This window comes from Lithobates pipiens, unplaced genomic scaffold, assembly GCF_037356315.1.
Source record: "Lithobates pipiens isolate NorthernLeopardFrog02 unplaced genomic scaffold, aLitPip1_a1.2 Scaffold_18, whole genome shotgun sequence".
NCBI lineage: Eukaryota > Metazoa > Chordata > Amphibia > Anura > Ranidae > Lithobates > Lithobates pipiens.
The window spans coordinates 636,485,997-636,501,434 of record NW_027507758.1 but is presented as its reverse complement, the minus strand read 5'-3'; the positions used below and the strand labels follow the sequence as shown (position 1 = coordinate 636,501,434).

At 43.2% G+C, this 15,438-nt stretch overlaps 1 protein-coding gene across 1 annotated transcript; it reads left to right on the top strand.

The window, feature by feature from the left end:
- Nucleotides 1-267: 267 nt before the first annotated feature.
- Nucleotides 268-14,895, top strand: LOC143989730 (uncharacterized). The gene is made up of 7 exons (XM_077490003.1): nt 268-341; nt 2,569-2,706; nt 2,793-2,916; nt 3,035-3,132; nt 10,151-10,357; nt 10,478-10,616; nt 13,371-14,895. Exons 3-7 carry the CDS (start codon nt 2,832-2,834, stop codon nt 14,102-14,104), a joined length of 1,263 nt encoding a protein of 420 aa, XP_077346129.1. The 5' UTR covers nt 268-341; nt 2,569-2,706; nt 2,793-2,831; the 3' UTR covers nt 14,105-14,895.
- Nucleotides 14,896-15,438: the final 543 nt, after the last annotated feature.

The following is a 15,438-nucleotide window of genomic DNA, read 5'->3' as shown; positions in this document are numbered from 1 at the left end:
TCAGGAGCTTCGCCTCTTCATACACACTCAGGAGCTCCGCCTCTTCATACACACTCAGAGCTCCACCTCTTTATATGCCCTCAGAGCTTCCACCTCTTCATACAGAAGGAGGAGAGGGGACAGATATACAGTACATACACACACAGCACAAGGCCGTGTTCACACTACGAGATGTTTATTGGGGCTGCAGTTCCTCTGAGTTCCACAAGGTGGTGATCTCACCTCTATCCAGACAGGAAGTCTCTATGGAATATATAGACAGGAAGTGATGTCAGATACAGACAGAATGTTCCATTTGGAAGGACGTAGAGATGACAATGCATGATCAGGTGGCAGAAGAGGTAATATGTAGATTAACCCCTTCAGGGGGATCAGTTGATGATTAATATCTATTCCCTCCAAATCTGGCCATACATGGTTCAGGTTTATCGTTCAGCCAGCGGGATGAGAGGAAAAAAACGGAAGTGATTCCCCCATCCACACATTGGAGGGGGATGTAGGGTTACCACCTCATCCCTTTAAAACCAAACACATATGAATTACACGGGTTCTGAGGCTAATTTAATTCAGATAAGGCATCAAGTGAGTTTAATTACCACCTCAATCAGCCACAGAACCCGTGTAATAATATGTGTTCGGTTTTAAAGGGATGAGATGGCAACCCTAGAGGGATGGGGGAATCCTCCCCGTTGCACTATTGTATTCTGACAATGGGGGGCGCTCCTCCGCTCTCAGAATACACAGATCAGTGATGAAGCTATTGGCTGCAGCCGCTGATGGAGTGACTTTTATCGGGCAGTGACCACACATGGATGGAAATGTGACTGATCCCTGCTGAACCCGCTGAATTTCCATGTCTCTATGGTCACCATAAGTGACTTCCTCCCCTCCCCCTCATCTCCTTCATTATGTAAGTCATGCTGAGATCATCTCCCATTGGCTGAGCAATATTCTCATTTGTCTCTGAGCTCCTTCTTGCTATTCCTCGTCCTGCCTGTTGTTTCCTTGGCTTGATTTTCTGTGTAGTGACCCCAGCTTCATGTCTTGGATGCGCTCGTCTGTTGCTTGTGTAGCACTACCCCCAAAGGAGCTTCTGGTTAGATTTGGGCTTACCGTTACCTTCTGTTCTCCTCGTTTCACGTCTAGGGGATGTCCCGTGGTAAATGGCCCAGTAACTCGAGAGACTGACAACAGATCCACTTGAATGGATTTTATTTGCAAAACGTAGACAATGAACAGTCTCTTAAATTGGGATCAGAGGGTTGGAAAGGAAATTCAGGTACTCTTCGTGTCAAAGTCAAAATGTTCAAGAACTTTCTTACTTTGACTGCATCCAGAGAATAGCCATTCACAACTGAATGTTCATTCAAGTTGGGCAGTCCCTCTCTCACAAGGCCTAGCAGCCAACAAGGTGCTTAACTCAGGAACAAGTCTGCCACAGACGTTGTTGTAGAACATACAAGATAATGTCTCTGCCACAGACGTTGTAGAACACAGGGAAACTAAACTTGAAGAACACTTGTAAGATACCTGGATCTCTCAGCCAGCATGGCGATGTCCATGAGACCGGATTCTCTTGGGTACTTCAGCCCTTCCAGGCTCTTACTAAGAAACCAACCCGTACGTGGTCTTCTTCTAAAGAGTCCTCCCCTGAAATACTTGAAGTCATGGGTCTCTCCCAAACCGGAGACGGCACCCAACCACCTCAGAATCCTCCTTTAGTTTCCTTGCCTCGGGCTAGCCAGCCCCGAGACATCAAAATCGGGTGGATCCATACCCCAGGCCATAGCCTCTCTGGGGACTGGTCAGGAGAACCAGGACCATGAAGTCAGTACATCATTCTGGACCGGAACCCAGAACCACGTGACGTCCGCATCTTAAATACCCTGTCCCAGAAAGCACAGTGAGAGCGCCACTCCCCCTGGGCGGGCTCTGAGAGAGAGCAACTTAAGCACCCAACCAGACCATAGTTCCATGCCTGCCAGAAGATACAGTGCACCCTGTGGCCAGGCTGAACATCTCACAGTCCAGTCAGACTGATGATGAAGTCTAAATTGTACCCAAACCAAACTGCAGTTCAGGCATAACTTTAACTTTGAAAAACACATAGCGCGTGCTCTTCAGGAGCCGCCGCTACACTTGTCCTGACCTTTATCCTGATTCCTGGATCTCCTCCATATCTCTCCTCCATATCCTCTTACACAGCTTTTCTCCACACCTGCAGTGACCCTGGGGGGTGGAAACTTGGCCTCCGCAAAATCCATCCCCATCATTAGGAGCTCTGGTAAAATTGTCCTTTCAATGTCCCTCCATCTGCTTTTTTTTTTCGGATGCTCTTAGGATGTGGGCGGACCCTTGGCATCTCACTTACAAAGTAGGGCTGTTGGTCCTGCATTGTATGTAATGACGCCAGAATGCCTGCAACAAGCTTTAAACATGCATAGTGTGGGGGTCCTTTGTGGGTAAATTATACCTCGGTCTGAAGTGAGGCTTTAATAAAATGGAGACCTGAATGGTGAGGTGAGGAGGATTCTGGGAATATCATTTAATTTTACTTTTTGTGTTCAGATCTAGAGTTTTCCTCCTGTGAAGTCTGGAGATCATATGACCATCACATTACCTCCACCTCCCTCCCTGATAGAATAGAGAAATACAAAGAAGATTCTAGAAGATTCTAGAAGTCACCAGAGAGATGATGGAGGAGAGGTGAGTGGTGCCGGGAATTCTGGGACATTATCCAGTAACAGACAAGGGATGTGTCTGGATGGTGACTGTATCATTGTGTGTGTCAGGTTCCTATAAGGTGTCAGGATGTCACTGTCTATTTCTCCATGGAGGAGTGGGAGTATTTAGAAGGACACAAGGATCTCTACAAGGACGTCATGATGGACAATCAGCCGCCCCTCACATCACCGGGTAAGAGGAGACTTTATTGTAAAGGAGAGAGCAGTACGGAGGCTCCACCTAGATCCCCCATCATCTGATAAACACATAGAAACAATGTATTCAGTCAGTGTGTGTGTGTTTCCTACAGATGGATCCAGTAATGGAAACCCACCAGAGAGATGTCCCCGTCCTCTGTATTCCCGGGATTCCACACAGGAAGATAACACCATCCCCCACCATCATCAGGTAGATGAGGAACAATCACTGATAGTATCATTAAGATCTGTACATTATTTGCATTGTTATCTTTTTTTTTTAAAAGTTGTATTTATTGCTTTTTAACATAAGAAATATACATAAGACCCAATGGGCCACACACAACAGTCAACATTGACTCTCTCCTCTTGCTTCTAGACTCTCACTCAGTGAAAAGATCAAAATAATGATAAGGCCCCTTTTCTCAATAACAGAAAATGGCACGTTCAAATATGTTCATGTTACATCTTGCTGCAGGTGCATTCTATTAGGAGCCACTCAATCCGCCACCGTAGTTTCACTATTCATCCAACTACCCCATACTTTGTCAAATTTCTCTGGTATGCCCCTGCTGATGTATGTAGCCTTGTATAAAGGTGTCGCCCTATTAACCACACCCTTCCACGCTGATATAGATGGAGGATTGGGCTTTTTCCATGATAACACTATCATTTTCCTAGCGTAATAGATAAGGATTGTCAGCAAAGTGCGAGTTACTCTCTTTGGGGCTAGATTGTCTACCAGTCCCAAAAGGCATACCTCTATCGTGGGCTGTATATGAATGGCGGTTACTTCCGCTATACATTCCATGACCCCCTTCCAAAATACTTGGATGTTCCAGCAATTCCAAAAGATATGCATGAAATCAGCAGTGAGGGAACTGCACCACCAGCAAGCCAGGGACCTTGTAGGGAACATCTTAGCCAATCTGGCTGGAGTAAGATATATACGATACAGGAATTTAAACTGAATGAGTTGGTCTCTTGCAGAGACCAATCTAGTAAAATTAATGTCCCATACATCATCCCAGTCATTCTCGTCCATCTGGGGGAACACCTCACTCCACACCACCCTACACCTTGCAAGAAGATCCCCTCCCTCCACGAACAATTGTTTATATTTTGTAGACAAGGACTTCTCCAAAGTGTCCTCTCTCAGTAAAGACTCTAAATCACTAATTTTCAGGGTAATACCAACATCTCCAAATTGGGCATTGTATGCATGTCTGAGCTGAAGATAATGAAACAAGTGAGTGTTGGGAAGATTAAACATAGTTTTCGGGGCGTCAAACTGGAGAAGTTTCCCACCACCCACAATGTCTTTCAGCATCTTAATACCAAACTTAGTCAAGATAATTGGGTCAGGGTACTCGCAAAGGTGTGTTAATTTGGGATTCTTCCAAAGTGGTGTTGTGAGGAGACATCTCGGAAGCGCTACCCCTCTTGGTCACTGCTACCCATGCCCTACTGGTTGCACACATGGATATCGTAATCCTATATGGAGCCCTGACACCCCGATGTGGATGATGTGTCAGTGCCTCATAAGAACCAACTACAGCCACCTCCAGTGTATTGGCAGTGTCATCCTTAGGTAAAGTAAACCACCTGTGTGTGAGTACTAGCTAACCCGCTAAAAAATACCTGTGAAAGTCCGGAACCGCCAGTCCCCCTTGTTTCCACGGCAATTGTAACACCCGAAGTTTAATTTGGGGGTGTCGCCCCTGCCACAGGCATGTGGTTATGAGTTGATCTATTCTTTTAAATATATATATTTGGGTATCCAAACTGGAGAGAATTCCGAAATATATACAAAAACAGAGGTAAAAATTTCATTTTCACTGAATTCCCCCTACCTATGAGTGTCATAGGTAGATTCTGCCATAAAGTCTGATACAGAGTCAGATGTGTAACCCCAGATATTTGATCACCTCCACCCTCTGCAAAGGACAATCTGCAGGAATCTCGCATCTGGGGGATGGTGTTCTGATTGAGAGAATCTGGGATTTACCCCAGTTGACTCTCAGACCCGAAAAATGAGCAAAGGAATTTAAGCTGTCGACACAGAATTCTTGGAGTCTCGCAAAAAAAGAACCATATCATCTGCATATAGTGCAGTTTTTTCGGTCAAGCTACCCACCGTTATCCCTTGTACCTCCTCAGAGGCTCGCAAGGCCGCAGCCAAGGGTTCAATCGTGATAGAGAAAAGACCCGAGGACAATGAGCATCCTTGGCGAGTGCCCCGACGTACTGGAAAAAATCCCGATTAACATATTGTTTAGTTTTTTGGCTGCTGTGGGGCAATGATATAGAATGTCGATCCACTTCCGGAACCGAGGACCGAAACTGAATGTCTCCAATATCACCCCCATGTAATTCCAGTCCATGGAATCAAAGGCCTTTTCCAGATCTAGAAAGAACAGTATCCCACCCTGGAAATATCTGGGCCTAACTGAGTGTGGGTGAAGACCCTGCGCAGATTAATGTCCGTGGCCTTTTTGGGCATAAAACTTGTTTGGCTAGGGGAAATAACATGCTGCAGGACCAACATAAGTCTAGTAGCTAACATTTTGGTCAGTATTTTGAAGTCCATATTTAATAAAGAGATGGGCCTATATGATGAACACTGCAGTGGGTCTTTATCCGGCTTAGCCAATAATACAATATGAGCCTCATAAAAGGAGGGGGGGAGGTCTCCCTTCTGAAAACATTCCGTATATAATTTTAGTAGTCTGGGTGCCAGGGTCTCTGAGTATTGGTGATACCACTCAATTGGCAGACCATCTGGTCCAGGAGCCTTACCACTAGGAAAGGGCCCTATTGCGGACGCTACCTCCTCTTCCCTGAACGCGGCATCCAGAAAATTTCTAGATTACTCTGGCAGTTTGGGTAACTGAAGGGTCTCCAATGTGTTCCTGAGGTCACCTGTGTCATATGGATCTATAGGGGAGTACAGAGACCTATAGAAGGACACAAACTCTCGTACTATGTCCTCCCTGTCTCTCAACGGTTGTTCGGACGGGGACAGTATGCCGGGCACTATCGTCGAGGAAGTGTCCCCTGCCATCAGAAGAGCTAAGAGTTTGCCATTTTGATCCCCTTTTTCAAAAACAAGCGCTGCACTCACTTGCATTCCTGTTCTTTGTCCTGAATTTGTTTTCCCACACTGTTCTGCTCTGTTCTCATGGCTTTTATGGCTGATATGTAAACCCCCCTAGTGGTGGCCTTGAAGGCCTCCCATTCGGAGTGCACCATTGCAGATCCTTCGTTAATCTGCCAATATGTATCGAAGTGCGGCTTCAGCGTCTTTTCCACAGCTGGCTCTCCCACCCATCTAGGGGATAGACACCAAACCCTCCTTGAACTCTGGGTGCCCAATTGCAAGATAACCCCCCGGGAAGGTAGGATGCCCCATCCACCAGAGGCAATAATGTTCCATTGGAGAATGCCAGGTCTATTCTGGATGACGAAGCATGTACCGAGGACAGATATGAGTAGCATCAGTCAGTGGGATGCTTCCACCGCCAGATCTCCGTGAGACCCGCAGCTTCTGCCCAGTGCGACAAGTCATGGTTTGGAGCCCTGCGTGGGTTGGACGTGTCCAATGTATAATTGAGAACATTATTGAAATCTCCAGCCACCAATAACTGGAATGGAGCGTGAGGTGCCAATTTCTCCAACACCTCGTACAGGATATTCCCCGTAAAAGGAGGGGGAATGTATACATTTACCAGGGGCTAACCTGCGTGAACAAACTTCAATTATTACCACTAAATACCTTCTCCCAGGATCTGTAATCACCATTTCTACCGAGCAGGGTAGGGACTTGTGCAACAAAATAGACACACCCCTAGCATAAGACGAAAAAGTGGCATGTATGGCTCTGTGCATCCAGGGACGTTGCATGGCCAGAATTTTGTTGCCTAATAAATGCGTTTCCTGTAAAAACATTATGTGGGGATGTTGGACCTGCAAAAATTTAGCACCAGCGTTCTTTTGTATTTTGAATTCAAACCTCTGACATTCCAGAAGATGATTCTAATATTTAAGAACATGACTGCAATTCATAATTTTGCCCCAAATTGGGGGCCTAGAAGCACAAGTGAGGTCCAGAGTCATGCCGAGCCATACAGCATGCTGAAGATTTACATTTATCCATCTGCAAACGTAACGTCACATTGCGGTGACACCACAAACAAGCGACCACACACAAGGTGGAGCAGATGTACAAAAACAGAACGTAAGATAAAACAAGAATAGAACATTTACTCATGGCCATTCCCATCGTAACCATTCCCTGTCTTACCAGCTTAGAAAGGGGGGAAAAACAGAAAAAACACACCCTCCGCACTAGCTAGCAGAAAACTGGAAAAAATGAAAAATGGAATGTTGTCTTATAAAGTTATTCCATATGTCCCTTAGGAAGGAACAAAAAAGTCTACAGGGTGAGCGCTGATGCTACTCGCCTTCTGTGGGTACACTTTTTCAGAAAGAGCATCCGGCTACATGCATATTATAGCCATAAAGCACCAAGCAGCTGTAAATACGCTGCAACACCTTGAAGGAAAAGTTTTGCGCAGTAGAGGCAAGGTCTGTATATATATATATATGTATCCCCTGGCAAGGCACACTATTTAAACCTACTGAGAAGGATAACCTGTCATTGGAGTATAGTCAGAGCATATGTGCCTACCCGTGTGCAATCGGCCTTCACTGCACCGGATTGTGGTACGCCAGTCCAACAAAAAAGGGGGAAGAAAAGGAGAAGGGTAACAACAGCCCAATCAGAATGTACCAAAAAATAAATGATGATTCACTTCAATGCAAGGTATCCAGTCAATCTGAAATACCCGAGGGGACCTCAAAGAATTTCACAGAACCACTGTGTTCAACACGGAGCTTACTGGGGTACAGCATACTATACTTGAGTCTCTTTCCCCCGGAGCTTCTATTGAACCTCCACAAACGTGCGGCGACGCCTCTGCAGCTCAGGGGAAAAATCTGGGAAGAAGTTTAGGGTGGTATTCCCAAACTGGAGCTGTGGAGTTCTTCCAGGCTTCAGCAAGGATGAGATCTCTATCTCGGTAGTTCAGGAACCGCACCAGGAATGGCCTGGGCATGGCAACTTGCGATCTCGGGCCTGTGGGGACCCTATGAGCATGCTACACAATGTATGCTGAGGAGAATTGCTGTAAATTTAGGATTTCTTGAAAGAAATTTTCAGCAAAGCTGGCTGGATGTGAACTCTCCGCGCCCTCAGGAAGGCCCACTGCATTGTTACCTTTGATGTCATTTTTATTCTATATTCAGTGTGGAAACCTGAGAGATTCTAAAGTTGAGGTTAAAGAAGAGATAAAAGAGGAGGATGATGAGGATGGGGTGATAGAGGAGTCCAAGTTTCTAAAAGTGCACAAAGCCATAAACTATAGAGTATAACCTTAAATACAAAATATATGTAATACACATAACAGTACCATCATCCCAGTTGATAATTGTCAAGAAATGGGAATTCTAGGAATATCGGGGCAGTTGCTGAGGCTGCTCCCTTGGTATCCACACCCAAAAATATTTGTTATAGGGACTATTGCGGTACTAGATAGACAATACACAGAAGACTTGATTATAAAAAATTACAAAATAATTTAATAAGGGCAAAAAGATTAAATCCATCAAAACTTCCATATTGCTAAAATCATATACACCGCAGTTTAACAAACTACCGACGGGTGACCCCGTAAGGTTTCTGTCGAAGAGGGGTATGGAAACGTTTCCTCTACCGGTTTCGCAGCGAACTGCTTCTTCAGGAGGATAGTCTACATAATAAATAAAAATATTTACAAATAATCAAATAGCAGCGAATCATATAATGACATAACAGAAGATTTACAATAATTTAAATAGTGAGGGGATCAGCTCACCCACAAAAGAGGAAGCAGTAGATCACAGGACCCATTGGTTTCCTCCCACGGCAGATGCGGGGGGATTGTAAAGGACTCCTCAAATTTAAACAGAGATATATATATGTGTGTGTGTGTGTGTGTGTGTGTGGGTGTGTGTGTGTGTGTGTGTATATGATATGAAAGTTATAGTAAGATGAGACACTAACCTATACACAGCTAAAGAGCGATATATAGGTGAAAAGAGATTGAAAAAAATACTGTGTGCATAAGGGCTACAGAAAGAGCCTATGAAAAAGGGGTGCTTAGTTGTGCATCCTAAGGTGTCCTAAACATACGAAGATTACCAAGGAACCTAACCAAGTTAGGAAGAAAAGGAATAATAGATAAGGAATCTGTGGAAAAAGTGGAACCACCACAAAGAATAGAGTGAAAAGGATATAAGTGAAATAAGAGTGAAACTGAGAGCCAAACATACTGTTTGGGCTGTATAATCCAGTGCACACTACCCATGTTCATAGAAGTAGATCAAACAAGGCAACATCATAGTAGCCAAAGAATACAAATGTAATAGTGTGCAGGGCAAGTATCGCCTAATCTATATATATATATATATATATATATATATATATATATATATATATATAAAATACACTTTATTAGCTAGGAAACAAACATGAACCTGGGCATTGATCGCCATCTGTGGGGGTACACACAGAGCAATCACCATAAGCACATATAAAAAGGCATACAGTAAGATCAGACTAGGAGACCTAGGGTACTAGAGGTCCCAGTCATCGGGTACTAAAACAGAAATACACTAACCTGTATAAACATGTCCAATAGCACAACCCGGTATGTGGAGTCCTGGAAACTGGTCCGCTATTTAAGCTCCCCAACACTTCCGGCGTCAGAGCATGCTGCTAAGCGACGGGGCCTGACGTCACGGGGGGCGGTCCACTCGCCCACACTGCGCATTCGCATGGCCATGCGACATCGCGCGTGCTATTGCATCGCGCATGTGCATGGACGTGCACACAGAGCATGTGCGTGCCGGAGGGGCCCATGGACCAAAATATCCAGGCGCATCCAGCGCAAGAAGGATACTGTATACAATACTGTACCCATATAAAAGTGCACAATGATCTGTATCAGGACACCAACTACAGGAACCCACCAGAGAGATGTCCCCATCCTCTGTATTCCTGGGATTCCACACAAGAAGGTCACACCATCCCTCACCACCATAATCAGGTAGATGATTGACAATTATTGGTAGATATGATTAATACACAGCAAGTCTTGTTACAATGAATGTTTTATTATATCTTTCAGAATATAAACCTCGGGGATGATAATATTGCTGTTAAAGAAGAGTATAAAGAGGAGGATGAGGAGTATGGAATGATGGAGGAGATTTCCGAAGGACACAAGGATATGGTGGAGCCACCTAATACCAGGAACCCACCAGAGATATGTCCCCATCCTCAGCATTCCCTGGATTCCACACAGGAAGATCACACCATCCCTCACTGTTGCAAGGTTGGTGGGACGGAGGTTATAAAACACACTTATAGAGACAATGTGTAAATTTTTATGCAATGTCACAAAAATAAAGCTTATATCTTACAGATGATATTCTCTCTCTTTTTCTTGATTTAGAGTGGAGATCCAATTGATATAGAATTTGAGGTTAAAGCAGAAGAAGAGATGTATGTGAGGGATGATCAGCAGTCTATAGAGGAGGATGGACTAAAGGGGACATTTATAGAGGAGGACACTCCTACAGAGATCAGCACAGGTGGGTCATTAACACTAAATACATTCCTCCACCCATACTGCTCACTGATTGATCCAGAGTAGGGCAAGGACTGGGTGATATCAGCCTGTAATACCCTGGTCACTTTCCTGACCTGTCTTCCCCATCCTGTATTCCTGTATTTCTCTTGGATAATCTTCCTTCTCTGTGCTGCAGACACAATTTATGTAGACTGGATTTATGGAGATTCTGGGGTTCAGCTGGCAACAAAATATTAATTTTGTGATTTTGGTCTTCTGCCCCATACCTAGGTATGGCAAGATGCATTGACAGAACAATTCTCCTAGGATTACTTGTTCTGTTGTTTGCTGGCTGTGCAGGGTGGAGGGATATGTCTGTATAGTTTCAGACCCAAGACACTGAGTGCAGTCTCAGGAGATGGGAGGCAGCGGTGTGGGACCTCTGCAACTTGTCTTGTGTAAACATTTATTCTGTCACTGATTACAGAATACCCATATTATGATTTCTGACCCCTACACTATATAATACTGTACATTACATACTCCTGACCCCTGCACTATATACTCTATGTTGTACATGACATCATTCTGATACTATAAAATCCTAACTGTTGTATCCTGTATAATAAGTTGTACTTTACATAACCCTTACTTATTTTGCACCCATTTTCTACCAGCTGGACATTTTATATTGGATGATTTGATTGGAGCACATACTTTTACATGGTGATAATAATGTGAAAACATCTTCAAACATTGGAACCTCAAACAGAAAGTGATAATGAGGGAGGAGTCACTAACCCAATGATGGTGGTCTTCAGAATCGGTCCAGTCTTCATCTTGGTTGTTCTCCCCCATCCTCACTCTCTGACCTCTGGTGGGGCTCAGCCCTGCTGTTATACATGACTAAATAAGGAAGTGCAGGACTTCTTGTGTTGGGAAGATGGCAATGAGTGATAGAGGGTGTGGGGACACTCGTCCTATAATCCCTTCATCACTGTTACTCCTATAAAAGACAGTTCTCGTTTCCTCATTCTCTGACTAAGGTCCATGAATACAGAAAGGAACTGGTAGGAGATTCAGAGATGTACTGCTGAAACAACTAATGGATTATGAAAATAGTTGTCAACTATTTTCATAATCCATTAGTTGGTCAGTCGATTAATTAGCCTACACACAGAATGCATTATTTATTTACATATCAGAAAAGGCAGACGTCTTTGTACCTTCCTATAGGGGAACTCTATACTATACTTTTTACCTTCCTATAGGGGAACTCTATACTATAATTTGCAGCTTCTTATAGGGAAACTCTATACTATACTTTGCGGCTTTCTATAGTGGAACTATATACTATACTTTGCAGCTTCTTATAGGGGAACTCTGAAGGCAGGAGGAACCAGAAGTGGGGGGGTCCAGAAGAGGAGAATCAGGGTTGCTCTGTGAAAACCCATTACACAGAACAGGTAAGTATGACAAGTTTGTTAAAGAAAACCAACATTTACAATGACTTTAAGGTCTCTGTGCAGGGAAGATCAGCATCTGATCCCAGAGAAGGTGGAGCCTGATAGACTGGAGGTAATAGAAGGCATTACAACTACTGTACATTTAAAGTAAAAGTTTACTAATATTGTGTATTTATATTTAAAATGATTGTACCCATGAAATAAAAGTCTCAGATATGATATAAAAAAAAGTCTATATATGATATAAAATATTTAACTTTCACTATTTCACAGTATAAATCACTTATAGTGGTGATTATCTGCTAGTTTTTGTAATATAAAGGACTATTTTTTTTAACCCCATTATAACAGATGATTAAAAAAAACATGCTGCTGCTAATAAATGTCCTATACTGGCCATACACAGATCAATTTTTGGACAAGAATATTCACAAAAATATCTGTATGAAAATTATTTTTACATAGATGAATGGACGAGTGTCGTTCAAAAATTCCACTTGCTTTTAACATTTCATTTTAAAATGAATGTAACTTCTGAGCAAAAACCACATACATTATTTAAAAAAAATTTCGATGGAGAAAAGTTTTCTGTTCTGCCCCTTTCGAATTTTCCCGTCACTGTGGTCAGAAATGAATGCCAATTTGACCCCACTAATGGTTAGAACATTTTGTGTTGTCCCCCCTATACATTGTAAAGCGTTGCGTAAACTGTTGGCGCTATATAAATCGTGAATAATAATAATGAATATTTTTTTGAAAAAGAAAAATGAGTTTGTGTACGGCCAGCATGAGTGACATTAGGTGCAGGGAGCTTGTACCCACCTACCTGTCTATGACAAGGTAGTCTGTCATCCATCATATTATATTACACTCCTGTCTGATCATCTGCAAACAGCGTTTTACCTCTTTTTTACATTTTAATAATGTTGATCTCTGATTCTGATATGTATCAGATTCTCCCTCTAATAATATATCTATCTGTCTGTTATTCTCAGAATGGATTAAATATCCAAATATATATCTGGATATTTATATTTACAGCTGTATATAGATATTCAAGAATATTAACTCAATTATATACCAACCTTTTTTTGAGGTTTTTATCCAATTAATCAAAACAATAATCGGCCAACTAATCAATTCTGAAAATAATTAGTTGTCGCCCTACAGAGGACCCATTTACTAGTTACTCTGAGGGGGAATTGTAAGATCCTCAGAGACAAAGCTGCCTGATGGGGGGACGGAGTCCTGGTTTGAGTTTAGGGGAACCAATCTGCTCATGTCTAGTAATCTTCTTATTTCTATTTTAGTAGATGGATGGACGATGAGGAAAACCTCAGATGATTGTCTCACTTCGTCTCCAGACTGTAAAGTAGAAGATGAGGACATCACACAGTATAGTCCAGGAGAAAACCCGACTACCTCAAATGTTCATCTGGCACCACACAGACCATCGTATTCCTCTTATCATGAGGAACCTCAGACTGTGAGGGACGGTGCCGTCCTTCCAACAGATAAGAGGTTTTCCTGTACTGAGTGCGGGAAGTGTTTCCATTATAATTCCAAACTTAATAGGCATAAAAGATCTCACACAGGTGAGAAGCCGCATTCCTGTCCTGAGTGCGGGAAATGTTTCCCTTTTAAATATAATCTTGATGTGCATAAAAGATCTCACACAGGAGAAGAGCCGTATTCCTGTATTGAGTGTGGGAAATGTTTTTCAATGAAGTCTCATCTTTACACACATCAGAGACTGCACACGGGAGAAAAACCGCATTGCTGTCTTGAGTGCGGGAAATGTTTTGTACAACAATCAAATCTTGTCACACATCAGAGATCTCACACGGGGGAGAAGTCGTATTCCTGTACGGAGTGTGGGAAATGTTTTTCACGTAAGTCACATCTTCACACACATCAGAGATCTCACACGGGGGAGAAGCCGTATTGCTGTCCTGAGTGCGGGAAATGTTTTTCAGACAAGTCCGGTTTTAACAGACATCAGAGATCTCACACGGGGGAGAAGCCACTTTTCTGTCCCGAGTGAGGGAATTGTTCCTCACTGAAGTCCTGTCTTCCTGTACATCAGGCATCCCACACAGCCCTCAAGGTGTATTAGTGCCTGTAAATGTCTTCTATATGAATATTGCTGGACATCACAGCTCTCATGTGGGGAAGAAGCACACCCTGATATACACCTCAGATATACTCCATCGCTGATATTCATAATGTAAGAAACCGTTCCAGCGGTGTGGACATTTTTTGAAAAAATTAACTTGTCTGAGGGACTAAATCGGGGTCCAAATCTCCTTGTTCCTTATGACAATTTCCTTGTTCCTCATCTACCAGAGAGCTCAGCAGAGGTGTGGGAGTTCATTTAAAACTACAAGCCGACATCGGCAAAGGACAGAACTCTGTGAATGAATGGCACGGCGGCGCTCTTTTCATGAAGTGACAGCGGCGACGGGGGACTTCTCCCTGCACTGCTGTCACACAGAAGACTCGGATCACTAAGCCGCTGCAGGAACATCTAACATGTTTCCAAAGGTGAACGTTTCCTTTAACCCTTTCACTGCCAGAGCCATTTTTACTGGTTTTTTTTGCCCACATGTTTAACCACTTCAATACCGGACACTTTCACCCCCTTCCTTTCCTGGGCCCATTTTCATCTTTCAGTGCTGTCACACTTTGACAATTACGTGCTCATGTAACACTGTACACATATGACATTTTTATATTTTTTCACACAAATGGAGCTTTCTTTTGGTGTTATTTGATCACCACTGTGGCTTTTATTTTTTGTGCTACAAATAAAAAAAGACGGAAAATTCAAAAACATTTTTTTCTTTGTTTCTGTTATTAAATTTTGTAAATAAGTACGTTTTCTCCTTCACTGATGGGGAGGTACTAACAAGATTACCTGGTGGGCACTGATTGGCATTACTGACCATCACAGCTGTTGGGCCTGCACTGATAATCAATGAGTGAGTGAGTGAGTGACTTGTATAGCGCTACCTATGCGAACTGAATCGCCTCATAATCAATGCTGAATATCAGTGCAGATCCCTCCTGTCAGGAGAGCCGCTGATTGACTCTCCTCTACTCATGCCTTGTCAGCATGAATAAAAGAAAACCGAATACCTGCACTTCTTGGTTACCATGTGATTAGCTTTGAATAGACACAGCGGATCACATGGTAAAGAGCCTACATCATAGGCTCTTCACTGAGATTGGAGAGGCGGTGTGTTACAGCGGCACACCGCACCACCGATCACCCCGCTCAAGCGGCTTACTCTTCTGGATGATGAATAATTTTAGGCCTGAATATTATAGAAAACCCCTAAAACATGATATATTTTCTGAAAGCAGACAACCTAGAGA